A 12,526-nucleotide genomic window follows, 5' to 3' on the forward strand; every position below is an offset into this window, starting at 1 on the left:
GCAAAGGATAGCACACTGCTGCCACCCCTTATTCCCTGCTCAGGGCGGACATTACTAATCAACCATGACGCTCATCCATGTTGAACTTAGAGAGGTTCAGAGTCCTAAGCAATCAGACCTGGCACAAGGAATGAAAACTTTTACCCTCCTTGCCATTCTTACCAACAATATCCTAGTCTACTCCTAAAATTTGTTGAGCACTTTGACTTGCAGTTATCCATAGGACACAGTTCAGAAAACCAAGATGAGTCATATTCTCTTCTCTTCTCTTTGGGCAAACTCAAACATTCTCTTGATATTAATACTATCTATGGGTTGGCAACTCCCAACTTTATGTTTCTGCCCCAGAACTCTTCTTGAGCTCCAGACTTACACAGACACTTAGAGGCTAAGAAAGTGTAGAGTCTCAGGTTATCTAAACTTCAATAGATACATACGAAATGTTTTTGACTATGTAGCTCTTTGAGAGGAGGACTGTTTATTTCTCTGTGTATTGCTCACCATGCCTGGCTCAGTGTCTGGTGTACAGCAGGTACTAGGTAGACATGCTCATTGATTTTATATACCATTCCCCTGCTTATCTGCGTAACTGAGTTGTTGTTTTCTCATGCCTTCCTATAGTGAGGGCTGCCCCATTCCTCATCCCGCCTAGGCTAGATGGGGTGTGGTAGTCTCTGACATTGGTGGCCCCCAATGCACCCTGCCTCCTAGTATTTATTTCCTTGTATAACCTCCTCCCTTGGAATCTAGTATGGACCTGTGATTTGCTTCAACCAGTATAATGTGGGAGAAGTTAGACTGTGCCAGTTCCAGGTCTCATCCTTAAGAAGGCCTGGCAGCTTCCACTCTTGTGTTCTTAGGAGCCCTAAACTATCATGTAAAAAGTTCAGCTATCCTGTGAAGAGAAGAGGCCATGTGAAGAAGGAGAGACCCTAAGACTCAATGGAAAGACAGAGGAGCCCAACCTTTCCAGTGTCCCAGCTGAGCCCGCTCCCAGCTAGTTAGCCAGCTAAAAGCAGCCATATGTGTGACCATTGGCAAGACCAGGAGAAGAACCACTCCAGCTGAGTCAGTTCAGCTTCCAAGAATCAAGAGCAAATAAAATGTTAAGCCACTAAGATTTGGGATGGTTTTTTACACAGCAAAAGAAACAGATGTGTTCCTTGACACCACAGATCAAGAGGCAAGTGAACAGTCTTGGAATCTTATCTCCTTGATTTTAGCTTTAACTTTGGTGCTCTGCTCTGTACAAACGCCTGGCAAGTAGCAATTCCTTTGATCCCTGTAAATCTGATCAGGGCACAGTAGAGACATCTAGTTATTTTGACAGCACATATATTTGAACAGAAACCTTTAGGGTAGCCCTCCAAATGTAAAGGTTAGAAACAAGTGGGATGAGTAGCAGAGGAGAGATGGAATGGGAGGAGTCCCATTTAGGTTGAAGTGACACAGAGAATGAATGCTGGAGCAAGCGGGGTTGGCTCCAGAAGGACAGGGGCTCACATCAAGTGTGGAAGGTAACATTAAGGAGTGGGCCTGTGGTAACTGGCTCCAGATATCAGAGAGGCCCAGGGCTGTCTGAATTTCTCTGAAAACTAGAAGTTTCTACAAAGAGCACTAATAGTGAAATTGTGACTTCCAATTTCACTATTGTAATCCCTGTGTCTCAGGGATTACGTGTGTGTGTGTGTGTGTGTGTGTGATTATGGTGAGGGGAAAGAGAGAGAGAGAATGAATGAATGAATGAATGCACAGAGACAAAAAAATGGAGAGGCTAAACCAAAAGAATTTTTCCTAGAGCTAAAAAGTAGATGACTTTTTAAAAAGGTTTATTTATTATTTCCCTTCTTTAACACTCTCATCTAAGCAGCTTAAGAATCCCTGTATTTAGGGTTTGGGAACTAGGGAAGAAGCGGGTGGTTTCCTTTCCTGGCGTGCCTAAAGGCCAAAGCTGCTGCTGACATCAAGCTTCTGTCCAGCCCAGGCCAATTATCAGACAGAGCTAGGGCTCCAGGTGCAAACTCAGAAAACAGTCAATTCCCATCCATGCTACTGTAAGTAACAGAAATGAAAAATGTGAATGGAAACCGTCAGGGAAAACTCGTGACAGCAGGAGGTGGTGCTCGGGTACAATGCACCCATCCACTGCATGACAGGGAAAGAGCAGGAAGAGTGGGGCAATCAGTCCTTGCCATCAGTCTTTGTCTCAGCTTTGAGAAGGACACTCCCAGATGTCTGTTGCTGTGGTTCACAGACTTAAATGGAGATTCCTTCTGTCCTGGCAGGTTCTCCTCAGTGGCCAAGCTCCACGACAGGAACTGAGCCATAGTAAGTTTATTTCAGGCCAAAAAATCTTAACATACATCCCTATTAGTGGGTAGGGGTTATTAGCAGGATGTTTGGACAGAGACGAGGATGTCGAAAGTAGGAGTCAACGTTTCCCAAGGTTCTTTCTTAAAATATATTGTGTTTGACTTTGGAACTCCTGACTCACCCCCAGGCCGGGCATTCTGTCTTGGAGCTACTGTATTCCCAAGAGTGCTTGGGGAGACCAGCTCATTCCCCAACTGCAGTATCTACAGAAACATCTGCTATAGCTTATTAGAAAGTCAAAACAACCAACCATCAATCCATCATCTTTTCTGTTTAATGACACATTCCTGTTGGCTGACGCATGCCCCTCCCCAAGGATCCCCCCGCTTGGACTGCCTGTGTATGTCTGTAAAACTGTGAATTGATTTTGATGATAGTTTGAACAGCTTCTTACATCCTAGTTTATTTAACCTTCTCACACGAATAGCAATACTTTTCTTTGGGGAATCACAGAATGATTACTGACTCATTAGATAAGCAGTGAGCCCTGGAAACAGGAAGCAAACAGTGGGCTTTCAAAGCCAATTTCATTCCCTTCTCTTTTCATCCACAGGTGACACAGCATTGTAGAAAGAGTCTGTACTTGGAGTCAGTGGTCCTGGGTTCAGCTTGTAGTCCTGACATGTACTGTGTGACCTGAGATAGCTAACTTGGCCTCTCTGAGTCTCAGTTTTCTCTTGCATAAAATGGGAATAATAATACCTATCTGGTTGGCTACAGAGGATTTTTTTAAGAGGTTAGAATAGAATACCGGGGTGGGAAGGCAGCTTAAAGAACATCTGATGCTTGAATTCCTTCCTATAATATCACCAGAAATAAGCCATGCAACCTATCCTTGAACTCTTTCTGTGACAGGGAACTCATTCCTACAGATAGTCCAGTGCAATGTGAGACAGCTCTGAATTATTCTGAGCTGAAAACTGCTTCCTTTAGCATTCCACCAATTGGTTCTTTTCCATGTAGATCTATACAAACAAGTCCAATTCTCTTCTGAAAGAAGAGCTTTTAGAATCTGGAGGTACTAGCACATCCCTGATATAGACAGAGCAGTCTCTGAGTCTTCTCTCTACCAGGCTCAGCTTTTGGTTCTCTTCACTATCATGGTTATTGTGCTCCAAAGGCACTTTAGGTAATTTTTAACCCTCAATGTAGCTTCTCTAGCACTGGATGTGGTATTCAGGATTTCTGAAATGGAGATAATGAGTTGTGACCTTCATCTCCCTTGTCCTAGATGCTATGCCTCTATTAATGCAGCTGACCCTTGAATTTGCTTTATTTAGTGGCCACATCCCAATAGCAGCCCTTCCTCCATAATCTTAGCTGCAAACATCTAACTTTCTGATCACCACCTCCTTTCTTTCCAGCTTATTCCACCTACTATCCAACTCAACAGTTTCTAAACCTCACTAGGACTTACTATCCATTGATCACCCTTTCACTGTCCCTTGTCCCGCCCCTCTACCACGTCCTCCCATTCTCTCCCCTTTTACCCAGCCTAGAGCTCATGATACAATTATAACCATTGCCTTGAATAGACTCTCAACTCCTTGTTCTTTCCCGTTTTCTCTTGCCTGGCAAAATCCCCAACCCTGATTACACCCTGCTCTCTTCGTCTTCCTGCCCTTGGACCCAGACAGTTGAACCTGGCTCGAGGAAGCACAGAAACAGGTTAACTAGCTTAAGTTAAATTCATAAACGGTAACCCCAAGGGGGCCCAGAGAGCTGCACGGTGATCATGATCCAGCTTCCCAGTCTGGACATTCTCCCACTCTCCTAGATAACTAGGTCCCACTTCCTCTATCCTTAAACCTCCCCATCCTCACTCTATGCTGATGTCCTTGTCTTCAAGCAGATGGGACTCCCCCTCACTCCCACCACCACATCTACCCACCTGCCCCATCAGTGCCCAGTACTCTGCCTTCCCTTTTTCCCTGTGGATGGTTTTCTGTGCTCCAAGACTAAGCTCTTCAGGTGTGCACTGGATCCTTTTTCCTGGTTGCTTACTCAAGGACTTTTTCCCCCCATCCTACAGTCCATCATTCATTTCGTCTTTTGACAGGATCATTTCCACCTTATATAACCACAATATTATTTTGCTGTCATCTTAAGAAACAAAACACAACACCAACAAAACTCTTTTCTTATCTCCAGATAAGGAAACCAGATAAGGAGACTCAGAAAAGTTTAGTAACCTGCCCAAGGTCACATATCTGAAAAGCGGAGGGGTCAAAGGTCAAATTACAGTTTGCCCACCCCTAAAGCCCACCCAGATGAGACTTTGTGCAGAGTTTGTGGGCTCCAGCCCGCTTTTCTGGTTGGAGAAGCTGAGCTTGGGCAAGGGAGCACTTTGCCAAGGATGGGCAGGCCATCTCTGCCAAACCTGTGCAATCTTGGGGCAGCAAGAAGGCTGGAGATTTGCAAGTGAGAGGGGAACGTGCTTTGTCTTCAGAGGCCCACTGAGCTGCTGAAACTCTGGCTTGACCAGCTTTTCTCTCAGAGTAAACATGGGTGTGTGAGGGCTGTCATCAGGCCTCCATCCCAGTGGCACGTCAGCCACAGCAGTGTGAGCGGGTGGCCACGATGGCGGACAGATGGGGCAGGCAAGTGGGGTGGAAGCTGCCAGTACTGTGAAGCTTCCCCAGTGAAGAGATGACACCTCATAAATCTTGCAGGCCCAGAGCCCGTGTGGTCTGCCACAGTGCCTCATTAACACTTCCTTGTTCTCACATAGAGGTGGAAAATAACCAAATGTGACAAGCTGCCTTCCAAAACCATTTCATCAGAAGGGCACACATCTTTCCTCCAGCACTTGCAACATCCCTAATTGTGCTGAGAACCCTAAACAGCTCAGGCCAAGGGGGTTTTTCTCCTGGGGCAACAGTACTTAACTACCTCCAGATCACAGCCTTCAGCCATCAACCCTCTCATTCCCTCCCCTCACTGCTCCCGGACATTCTCTCAGAGAATGAGCCCATTTGGTGTCCAGTCTTATCACTCCAAGGGGTCAAGTTAGAATTTTCAGAATACCTGGAAAAGCATCTACTGCCTTTGCTTTGTGTATCAGCCAAAACAAGTGTTGACTTTAGTCATGGCATCTCTTAAAAGTCCTCTTTCAAAAGGGACAGATTGGTCCACTTACTTGTCTGTCACAGCCTGCATGAACTCGTCCAGCAAGTCATCATACGCCTTCCCGCGCACACGCTGGTGTTTCAGGCCGATGTACAGAGGGTCTCTGAGCAGCTCCTGGAACAGACAGCACCCATTGACTGAGCCTACTCCTGGTGTTCCTGTTTTGTTTTTTTTTCCCCCAACAAGTATCCAGGATTACTGGGAAGAACCAGAAGGTGGGAGGAGAGGGGGGAGTAGGAAGCTAACTGGATCCCCCCCGCCCAGGTGTCATTTCTGAAAGGGTCTGAAGGCTAAGCCAGTGATTGAGGGTGGACTCTCAGATGGTCCAAGGATGCTTTGAACCAGGCAAGTCTCTTTCAGACACAGTCTTTCAACGTCCATCTGCAGGCTTTAGGGTTATTTCAGGATTTCTCAACAGTGGCATTACTGACATTTTGGCTGGGATAATTCTTTAATGTGAGGCCTGACGTGCACACTGTAGGATATTTATCAACATCTCTGGCCTCTAGCCACTAGATGCCAGTAACACTTGCAGTTGTGGCCATCAAAAATGACTTCAAGGCCTGATGTGGTGGCTCACACCTGTAATCTCAGCACTTTGGGAGGCCAAGGTGGAAGGTTCTCTTGAGTCCAGGAGTTTGAGGCTGTCCTGGCCAACACAGTGAGACCCCATCTCTACAAAAAATTTTTAAAAATTAGCTGGGCATGGTGGTGTATGCCTTTGGTCCCAGCTGCTCAGGAGGCTGCGGCAGGAGGCTCACTTGACCTTGGGAGGCCAAGGCTGCAGTGAGCCATGATCGTGCCACTGCACTCTAGCCTGGGCAACAGAATGAGACCCTGTCTCAAAAAAAAAAAAAAAGAAAAAACGAATGTCTTGAGACATTGCCAAAGGTCTTCTTAGGGACAAACCTGTCACCAGTTGAGAACTACTGTAGCTGACTTTAGGCAGCATCTTCATTGAAGTATTGGGTCGCATCCAGAGTCCCTGGTCTGGACTCATGTTAGAAAACCAACCCACCCTCCTTTCATTTCCATTCCTCTCTTTTCCTTTCCCTTCCTCTCTTCCTTCTCTCCCTCCCTCCTTGAAATCTTACTGAATACCTACCATGTACCTCACATTGTGCTGGGCCCTAGGGATACAAGCATAGAATGAAACAACCAGGAATTTCAGTTCAAGAGAGATGCTCACCTTAACACCTAGCCTGTGTTCAGGGCCCCTCCACCCCACCTCCTGCAGCTCCTTCCATCACAACAGTCATATGCTATTGGGTTATCTGTGTCTGCATTGGTGTGAATGACCACTCCTGCTGGCCGACTTTCCACGTCTTCCATTCCTGCCACCCCTACACAGACTCATTCATGCATGACACATTTATTTCTCATCTACTATTGCTGACACTGGGCCCAGCGGGGGATTTGTAGAGGAGCAAGAAATGATTGTTGCCTTCTAGGTGCTGACAGGTGGCTGCTGAGTAAACAGACACATTCTACTGCAGGGCAGAGTGATGGTGGTTTGGAACAAAGTGTGGGACGTGGAGGAACAGTGATAAGTGAAGAAATTCCCTTTGGGGGACAGATTGGGATTGTGTCATGAAGAAAATGGTCAGGTAAGAAGAGATAGGCAGATTTCAGCAGGTGGGCCTCCAGGCTGAGAAGTCAGCACAAAGAAAGGTTGAGGGCTGGAGGCAGGAGAAGGAAATACCTGGTGTATTTGGGAAATGGGAGGTAATTCCATGGGTTAGTTTCCTGGAATTATCTACTTTTTTGTCTAACTCACCAAAAATATAAGTTCCTAGAGGACAAGGTTTTGTGTTATCTTCATCTCCGTCTGAACTGCTGCTGCAGGACACAAAGATAAGGACCAGTAGGCCTACACTCCGACCCTCAGGGGCTTACAGTCAAGTCTCACCTCCACCACTGTGAGCTGTGTGACTTTGGGCAAGTCATGGGGCCTCTTGAAGCCTTCTTCTCATCTATCAAGTGGGCTGCGTGGGGCTGATTGTGATGATCAAGTGGAAAAATATATATGAAAGAGCTTGGTGAATTATAACATATGCTATAAAACAGTGGTAGCAGTTTTAGCTTTCACAGTGCCTCCAATGTGTCCTGTACTGCCCTAAGTGCTTTACTTAACCCAATGAGGTTGTGTCAGCCATGGAGGTGTGTGGCTTAGAACTATCTTAAACGAACCTGCTGAGGGAGGGCAATTGGTGGACAGCCTTCAGCCACCACACTCCCCCTGGATTGCTTAATGACTGAGCATGGAGGAGGCATGGGGGAAACCATTCCTGCCCAACCGAGACTCTGCTGGGGCAGGAACTTCTCACTGGCCTGACTGAGCTGGGAAGACTCTCCCTGGGCTCTCTTAGTCAGTCCTCACTCCCTCCTGCTCTCCCTTTACAGCTGTCTGACCTCTACTACAGTCTGAAGGCCCCACTCACCCCCAACTCCTCCCACTCCCTCCACCTTTATTCTTCACAGGTGTCTCCCCAGTACCTCTCTCACACATCTATTTCTTAAAGGACCCGAGAGGTAGGTCTCATCATTTCCCCCATTTTTTAAATGAGGCAACAAGACACAGAGAGGTGAAGCAGCCTGCTTAAGACCTTGGACTTGTAAGTGCAGGAGTCAGGATTCAAAGCCAGGCTGTTGGGTCCAGAGTTTATGGTCTTGAGCACTCAGTCATGCTGCATGGGTGGCTCTTCTGCATACCAGCAAGAATCAATTTTTCTTTTTAAGGACACTGTTCTGGGTCCACACTGCTTTGATATCACTGTAGTAGGTGTGGGGGAGGGTGTAGTTTAAGGGACAGAAAAGAACAGGAATTATCTGTTAACCCTTCACCCCCAAGTCCTGGGTACACATAAGATCTAAGCTGGGTTTAGCACTTTGTCAAAGATACCACAGGTTTACATTTAGAAAGATGGTGGGTCCTGGCCTTCTCTCTCACTCTCCTAATGCCCTGGATTGGACACCCTTGAAACTGTTTAGGATTCTTCACTGGTAGGGGTATGTGCGTGTGTGTGTCAGTGGCGGGGACCTAAAGGGTGGAAGTGGTGCATACATGGTGCCTACCCTTCCACATGCTACCTTCAAAGTGACCATCAAAAGCCACTTAGAAGCATCAAACATCCAGAAAGAAGAAATGATAAATGATAGTAGAGTAACATGATGAATAGCTAGGCAGTAATTAAAATTGGTGGTTTTAAGACTTTGTAGTCACCTGGACAAATTTGTAAGAGACTATTTAAAGTGGAAAAAGCAGGATACAAAATTACACAGATATCATAATTATAACTCTCTGAAACACACATACAGAGCTTGGAAGGACATACATAAAAATGACTGAAAATAGTGTTACTCTTGGCATTGGCAGAAAACATTCACTTTGCCAGTTCTTACAAAGATTAAGAGTCCATGGTGAGTTATAATTTGGAATGTTGCCAAGTCACAGATTTGAATCTTAGTGCATCAGGCAGCATAGAGTGAATTTCTCAATCCTGCATATGCAGTTTCTGGGGTAAGTTAAGTTCCCCAGTAGCACTAAGGGATTTTTAGATTTTCAAAAAATTTCTCAGTGTACTGCAGTAAAGATCAAAGGTCAACCATAATGAGATACTGCTGAGATACAAGGGTGACTATAAAAAGCTTTTAAAAAGTCCTTATATTTTGCTTTCATAATAAAATGTTCTATGTCTCAGATCCTTTAACCACAAAAAATGAAAAAAGTCCCCATATGGATATGACGTTAAAAAATAGCTTGTTATGTTTGTATAGCACTTTCAAGTAATTCACTCATTTGTTCCTTCTAATAGTCTGACCTCTTCTCATCCCATTTTAGAGGAAGTTGGAGTTCAAGGGTTTAAATAAACTGCCCAAGCTCACAGAGCCAGAAAGTAGCTACACTGAGATTGAGCTTTGTCTGGGTCTCATGACGAAGCATCCTCTTTGTCCCATCACTTGATATTGTGGGGGCCAGGGAACCAGGGAGCCAAGGGGCAGCTCCTCACCCTCTGCTGGGTCCTTCTGGAAGAGGTCAGTAGTGGCTGGGAAGGTCCAGGCTCTTGACCTGCAGACCAGGCTGGGGAACGAGGAGAGCTGGAATGAGTTCAGAGGAAAGGCTGTATCCACATCTTTAGTCAGCTGGTTCTCCCTAGCAGGAGTAGAAATGGCTTCTCTAAAACAGTAGTGGGCAGAACCCCCATGGCTGAATTGGCACAACATGGAACAAGAAGCCCACATTCTGCTCTGTATCCGCCAACTGATTCAGATATAAGAAGCCTGCCAGCAAGGGGTGGGAGTAGTAACCTGCCTGGACCCCCTCCTTGCAGTCCTCCTCTGTCTGGACTTCTTCATAGGTGTTTAGAAGAGAAGATTTCAGCAGATAGTATTGCCAGATAAAATACAGGATGCCCAGTTAAATTTGAATTTCAGATAGGCAATAATTAAAAAGAAATGTTTAGAATTAAGTGTGACCCTTGTATTACATGGAACACACTTATGCTAAAAAATGTTGAATTGCTTCTCTGAAATTTAAATGTCACTGGTGTCCTGTATTTTTATTTGCTAAATCTGGTAACCCTATCAACAGAGGCAGAGGAATCTTCAAGTTTGGAGGCAACGTGCTGCAGGGGAAAGGACACTGCTGGACCTGGTGGCTGTGGTCAGGATGCTCCCCTCTGAGCATCCTCAGTAGGGCCCAAAGGGGCTCTAGGCTTTCAAATCAGACAGACCTGGGTTTGAATTGAGGCTTTGTCACTTGACTAGCTCTGTGGCTTTGGGGAAGGTATTTAACTTTGCTCTCTGTTAAATAGGGAATAATGATTTCTATCACACAATGCAAGCTCTTTGAGCTCCTTATTCATCCACATCTCCCCAGCTAATTGTACAGTAATTGACAGCACACATAAGCCCTTGAGAAGCATTTAGTGATATGATTGCCAGAGTCCTGGGACTGGGCTAAGGAGATGCTGAATTAAAAATTAAGAAGGTCTTAGAAATCACTTGGTTCTGCTTCCTCCAAATGAGTTTTTGAAGGTTGGAAAGAATAAATGAGCTGCCCAAAGTCACAAAACACGTTTGTGGAAACAACAAGACAGAAATCATGGTTTCTAGACCAGGACTCCTCCCAGGGTGGGGACCAGGCTTATTCACTTCCAAACCTTAGTGTTCAGTGGGTGCCTGGCACCTAAATATTGAGTGACTAAATCTTTCCCCTCTGTTAGATAGTTACTAAGTCCCCTTTGGAACCAAGTAAGTCAATGATTATAATTTTAGGTGAAGGCCTTTATTCAAAGTGGGTGAAGCAGAACTTTCTCCTCTGCCGTGGGAGTTAGGGGGTTGAATGTGCTCTCTATGGCTGTTTGCCCAGCTCTGCCTCCCATAAGGTTTTTCTTGGAGACAAAATGTCATGGAAAAAGAAATGGGTTTCCTCACTCTTCACTGCCCATATCAGTGAGCACTGGATTTCAGCTGGAAGACAGATAAACCTCCTGGTTGAAAAAATATTTATCTTGCATAGCAACAGGCATGCTGTGATGTTACTTAGGGAACCTGGGGGTCTGGGAGGTCACAGGATTGGGTTCACACTGTGGGCACAGCACACTTTCTCCTCACAGTGGCAGTCCCACCTACCACTCATTCCTTGGGAAGCTCAGCTAAGCCTGGGGTAAGCTACAAAGATCCTAGCAAGGGCATCCTCATGGGTTACATGTGTGTAGAGAGTGAGCTCTATGATGGCACCACGTGGCGAATGCTGAATAATGATAATCTTGTAAGGTAGAAGAAACCCTGCAATACCCAGCTTGGTTGTCAACTCCATGCTTCCTTGGCAATCCAATAACATCCAAAGCACTATTTACCAGGCTCTGCTGATGATCTGCTCCCACGTTTGTTTCCCTAAGCAAACATGACTCCCCTCCCTCCACCCATTCTTCAGTTCCAGAAGAGCACACAGCATCTCCTTCTGAGGTGAATTCATAGAGGCTCAAGACTTCTGCCAGGAGAAGATCTCCAAGGCTCAGCAGGGTCATTTTAAAGCCAAGCCCCATCCCCTGGGATTCCCCCACCCTGCCTTAGCACAGGGTGGGATGAGAACTGGGTTTGGAGTCAAACCTCGGGGGAAGCCCCGTCTGCTCTGAGCCTCTTTTCCCACGTAAAACAAGGGGGTTGAACGAGATGGTACTCAGGCCCCTTCTAACCTGAATAGTCTGTGACTGGTTGCATGTGGATGAAACAAAATAAATCCAATCCACACGTAGCCATGAGGGAAAGCTGAGCAGGCGCTCCCTTCTCCTACCCCCTTGGAACTTAATCATGGGATGTCCCTTCTTCATGGGATCATGGCCCCACATATTTATTTTTCCGAATCTCCTTGGTATCGGCAGGTAAAAGTGATGCAGAGTTTCAGGGCTGTGGACAGCAGATGTTTTCCTTCAACAGGAAACCTGGAGGGGTGTTATCTTTGACTGTGATTAAAGCTCCTGTTGCCTCAGGAGTTTTTATAGAGATGTACGTGCAGATGGTCAAGTTATTCTGACACTAAAAAACCTCACGACAGCATCCTCCCTGCGTGGACATGTGAGATAAAAGTGGTAAAAGGCCAAGCTTCCCTCTGTTGCATCTCAGGCTTGCTCTGAGCAAAAGGTGTGCCCTGGGACTTCTGGGGCGAATATCTTGCAAAAGGATTCATTGAAAAAAAAAAAAAAAGGAACTGTAGTTGGGAGATCACATAGTAAATCCATTTGAAAAGAGGAAAATCACCATCTTCCTAATGTTGGTCACTTTATAACTTTGAAAATTTTGTGTCTTGAGTTTCTTCAAGTGGGTCTGGAGGAGGCCCACCATTCCCTGGAGGGGAGGATGGTGTAAACAGCATTGCTATCCTCTGACTTGATCCTGAGTGTCCATGGGATCTTGCCTGTGTGAAACACTCATTTTCGGCCCCCATTTCCCAATCTATATATAATGCAAACACCTGACCCCTTGGAGCAGTGCACCAAGGTGGGCAAGAAAGCTGTGGAGC

At 45.9% G+C, this 12,526-nt stretch overlaps 1 protein-coding gene across 4 annotated transcripts in view; it reads right to left on the reverse strand.

Annotated features, from left to right (window-relative positions):
- ME3 (malic enzyme 3) overlaps positions 1-12,526 on the reverse strand; it is a 240,380-nt gene that overhangs the window by 49,664 nt on the left and 178,190 nt on the right. For all 4 annotated transcript variants that reach the window (XM_058446557.1, XM_032167107.2, XM_058446555.1 and 1 more), the window contains one exon: positions 5,513-5,616. In XM_058446557.1, coding sequence (XP_058302540.1) covers positions 5,513-5,616 — 104 coding nt within the window. The remainder of the gene's footprint in view (positions 1-5,512; positions 5,617-12,526) is intronic.

Source organism: Hylobates moloch, unplaced genomic scaffold, assembly GCF_009828535.3.
Source record: "Hylobates moloch isolate HMO894 unplaced genomic scaffold, HMol_V3 SCAFFOLD_11, whole genome shotgun sequence".
Lineage (NCBI taxonomy): Eukaryota > Metazoa > Chordata > Mammalia > Primates > Hylobatidae > Hylobates > Hylobates moloch.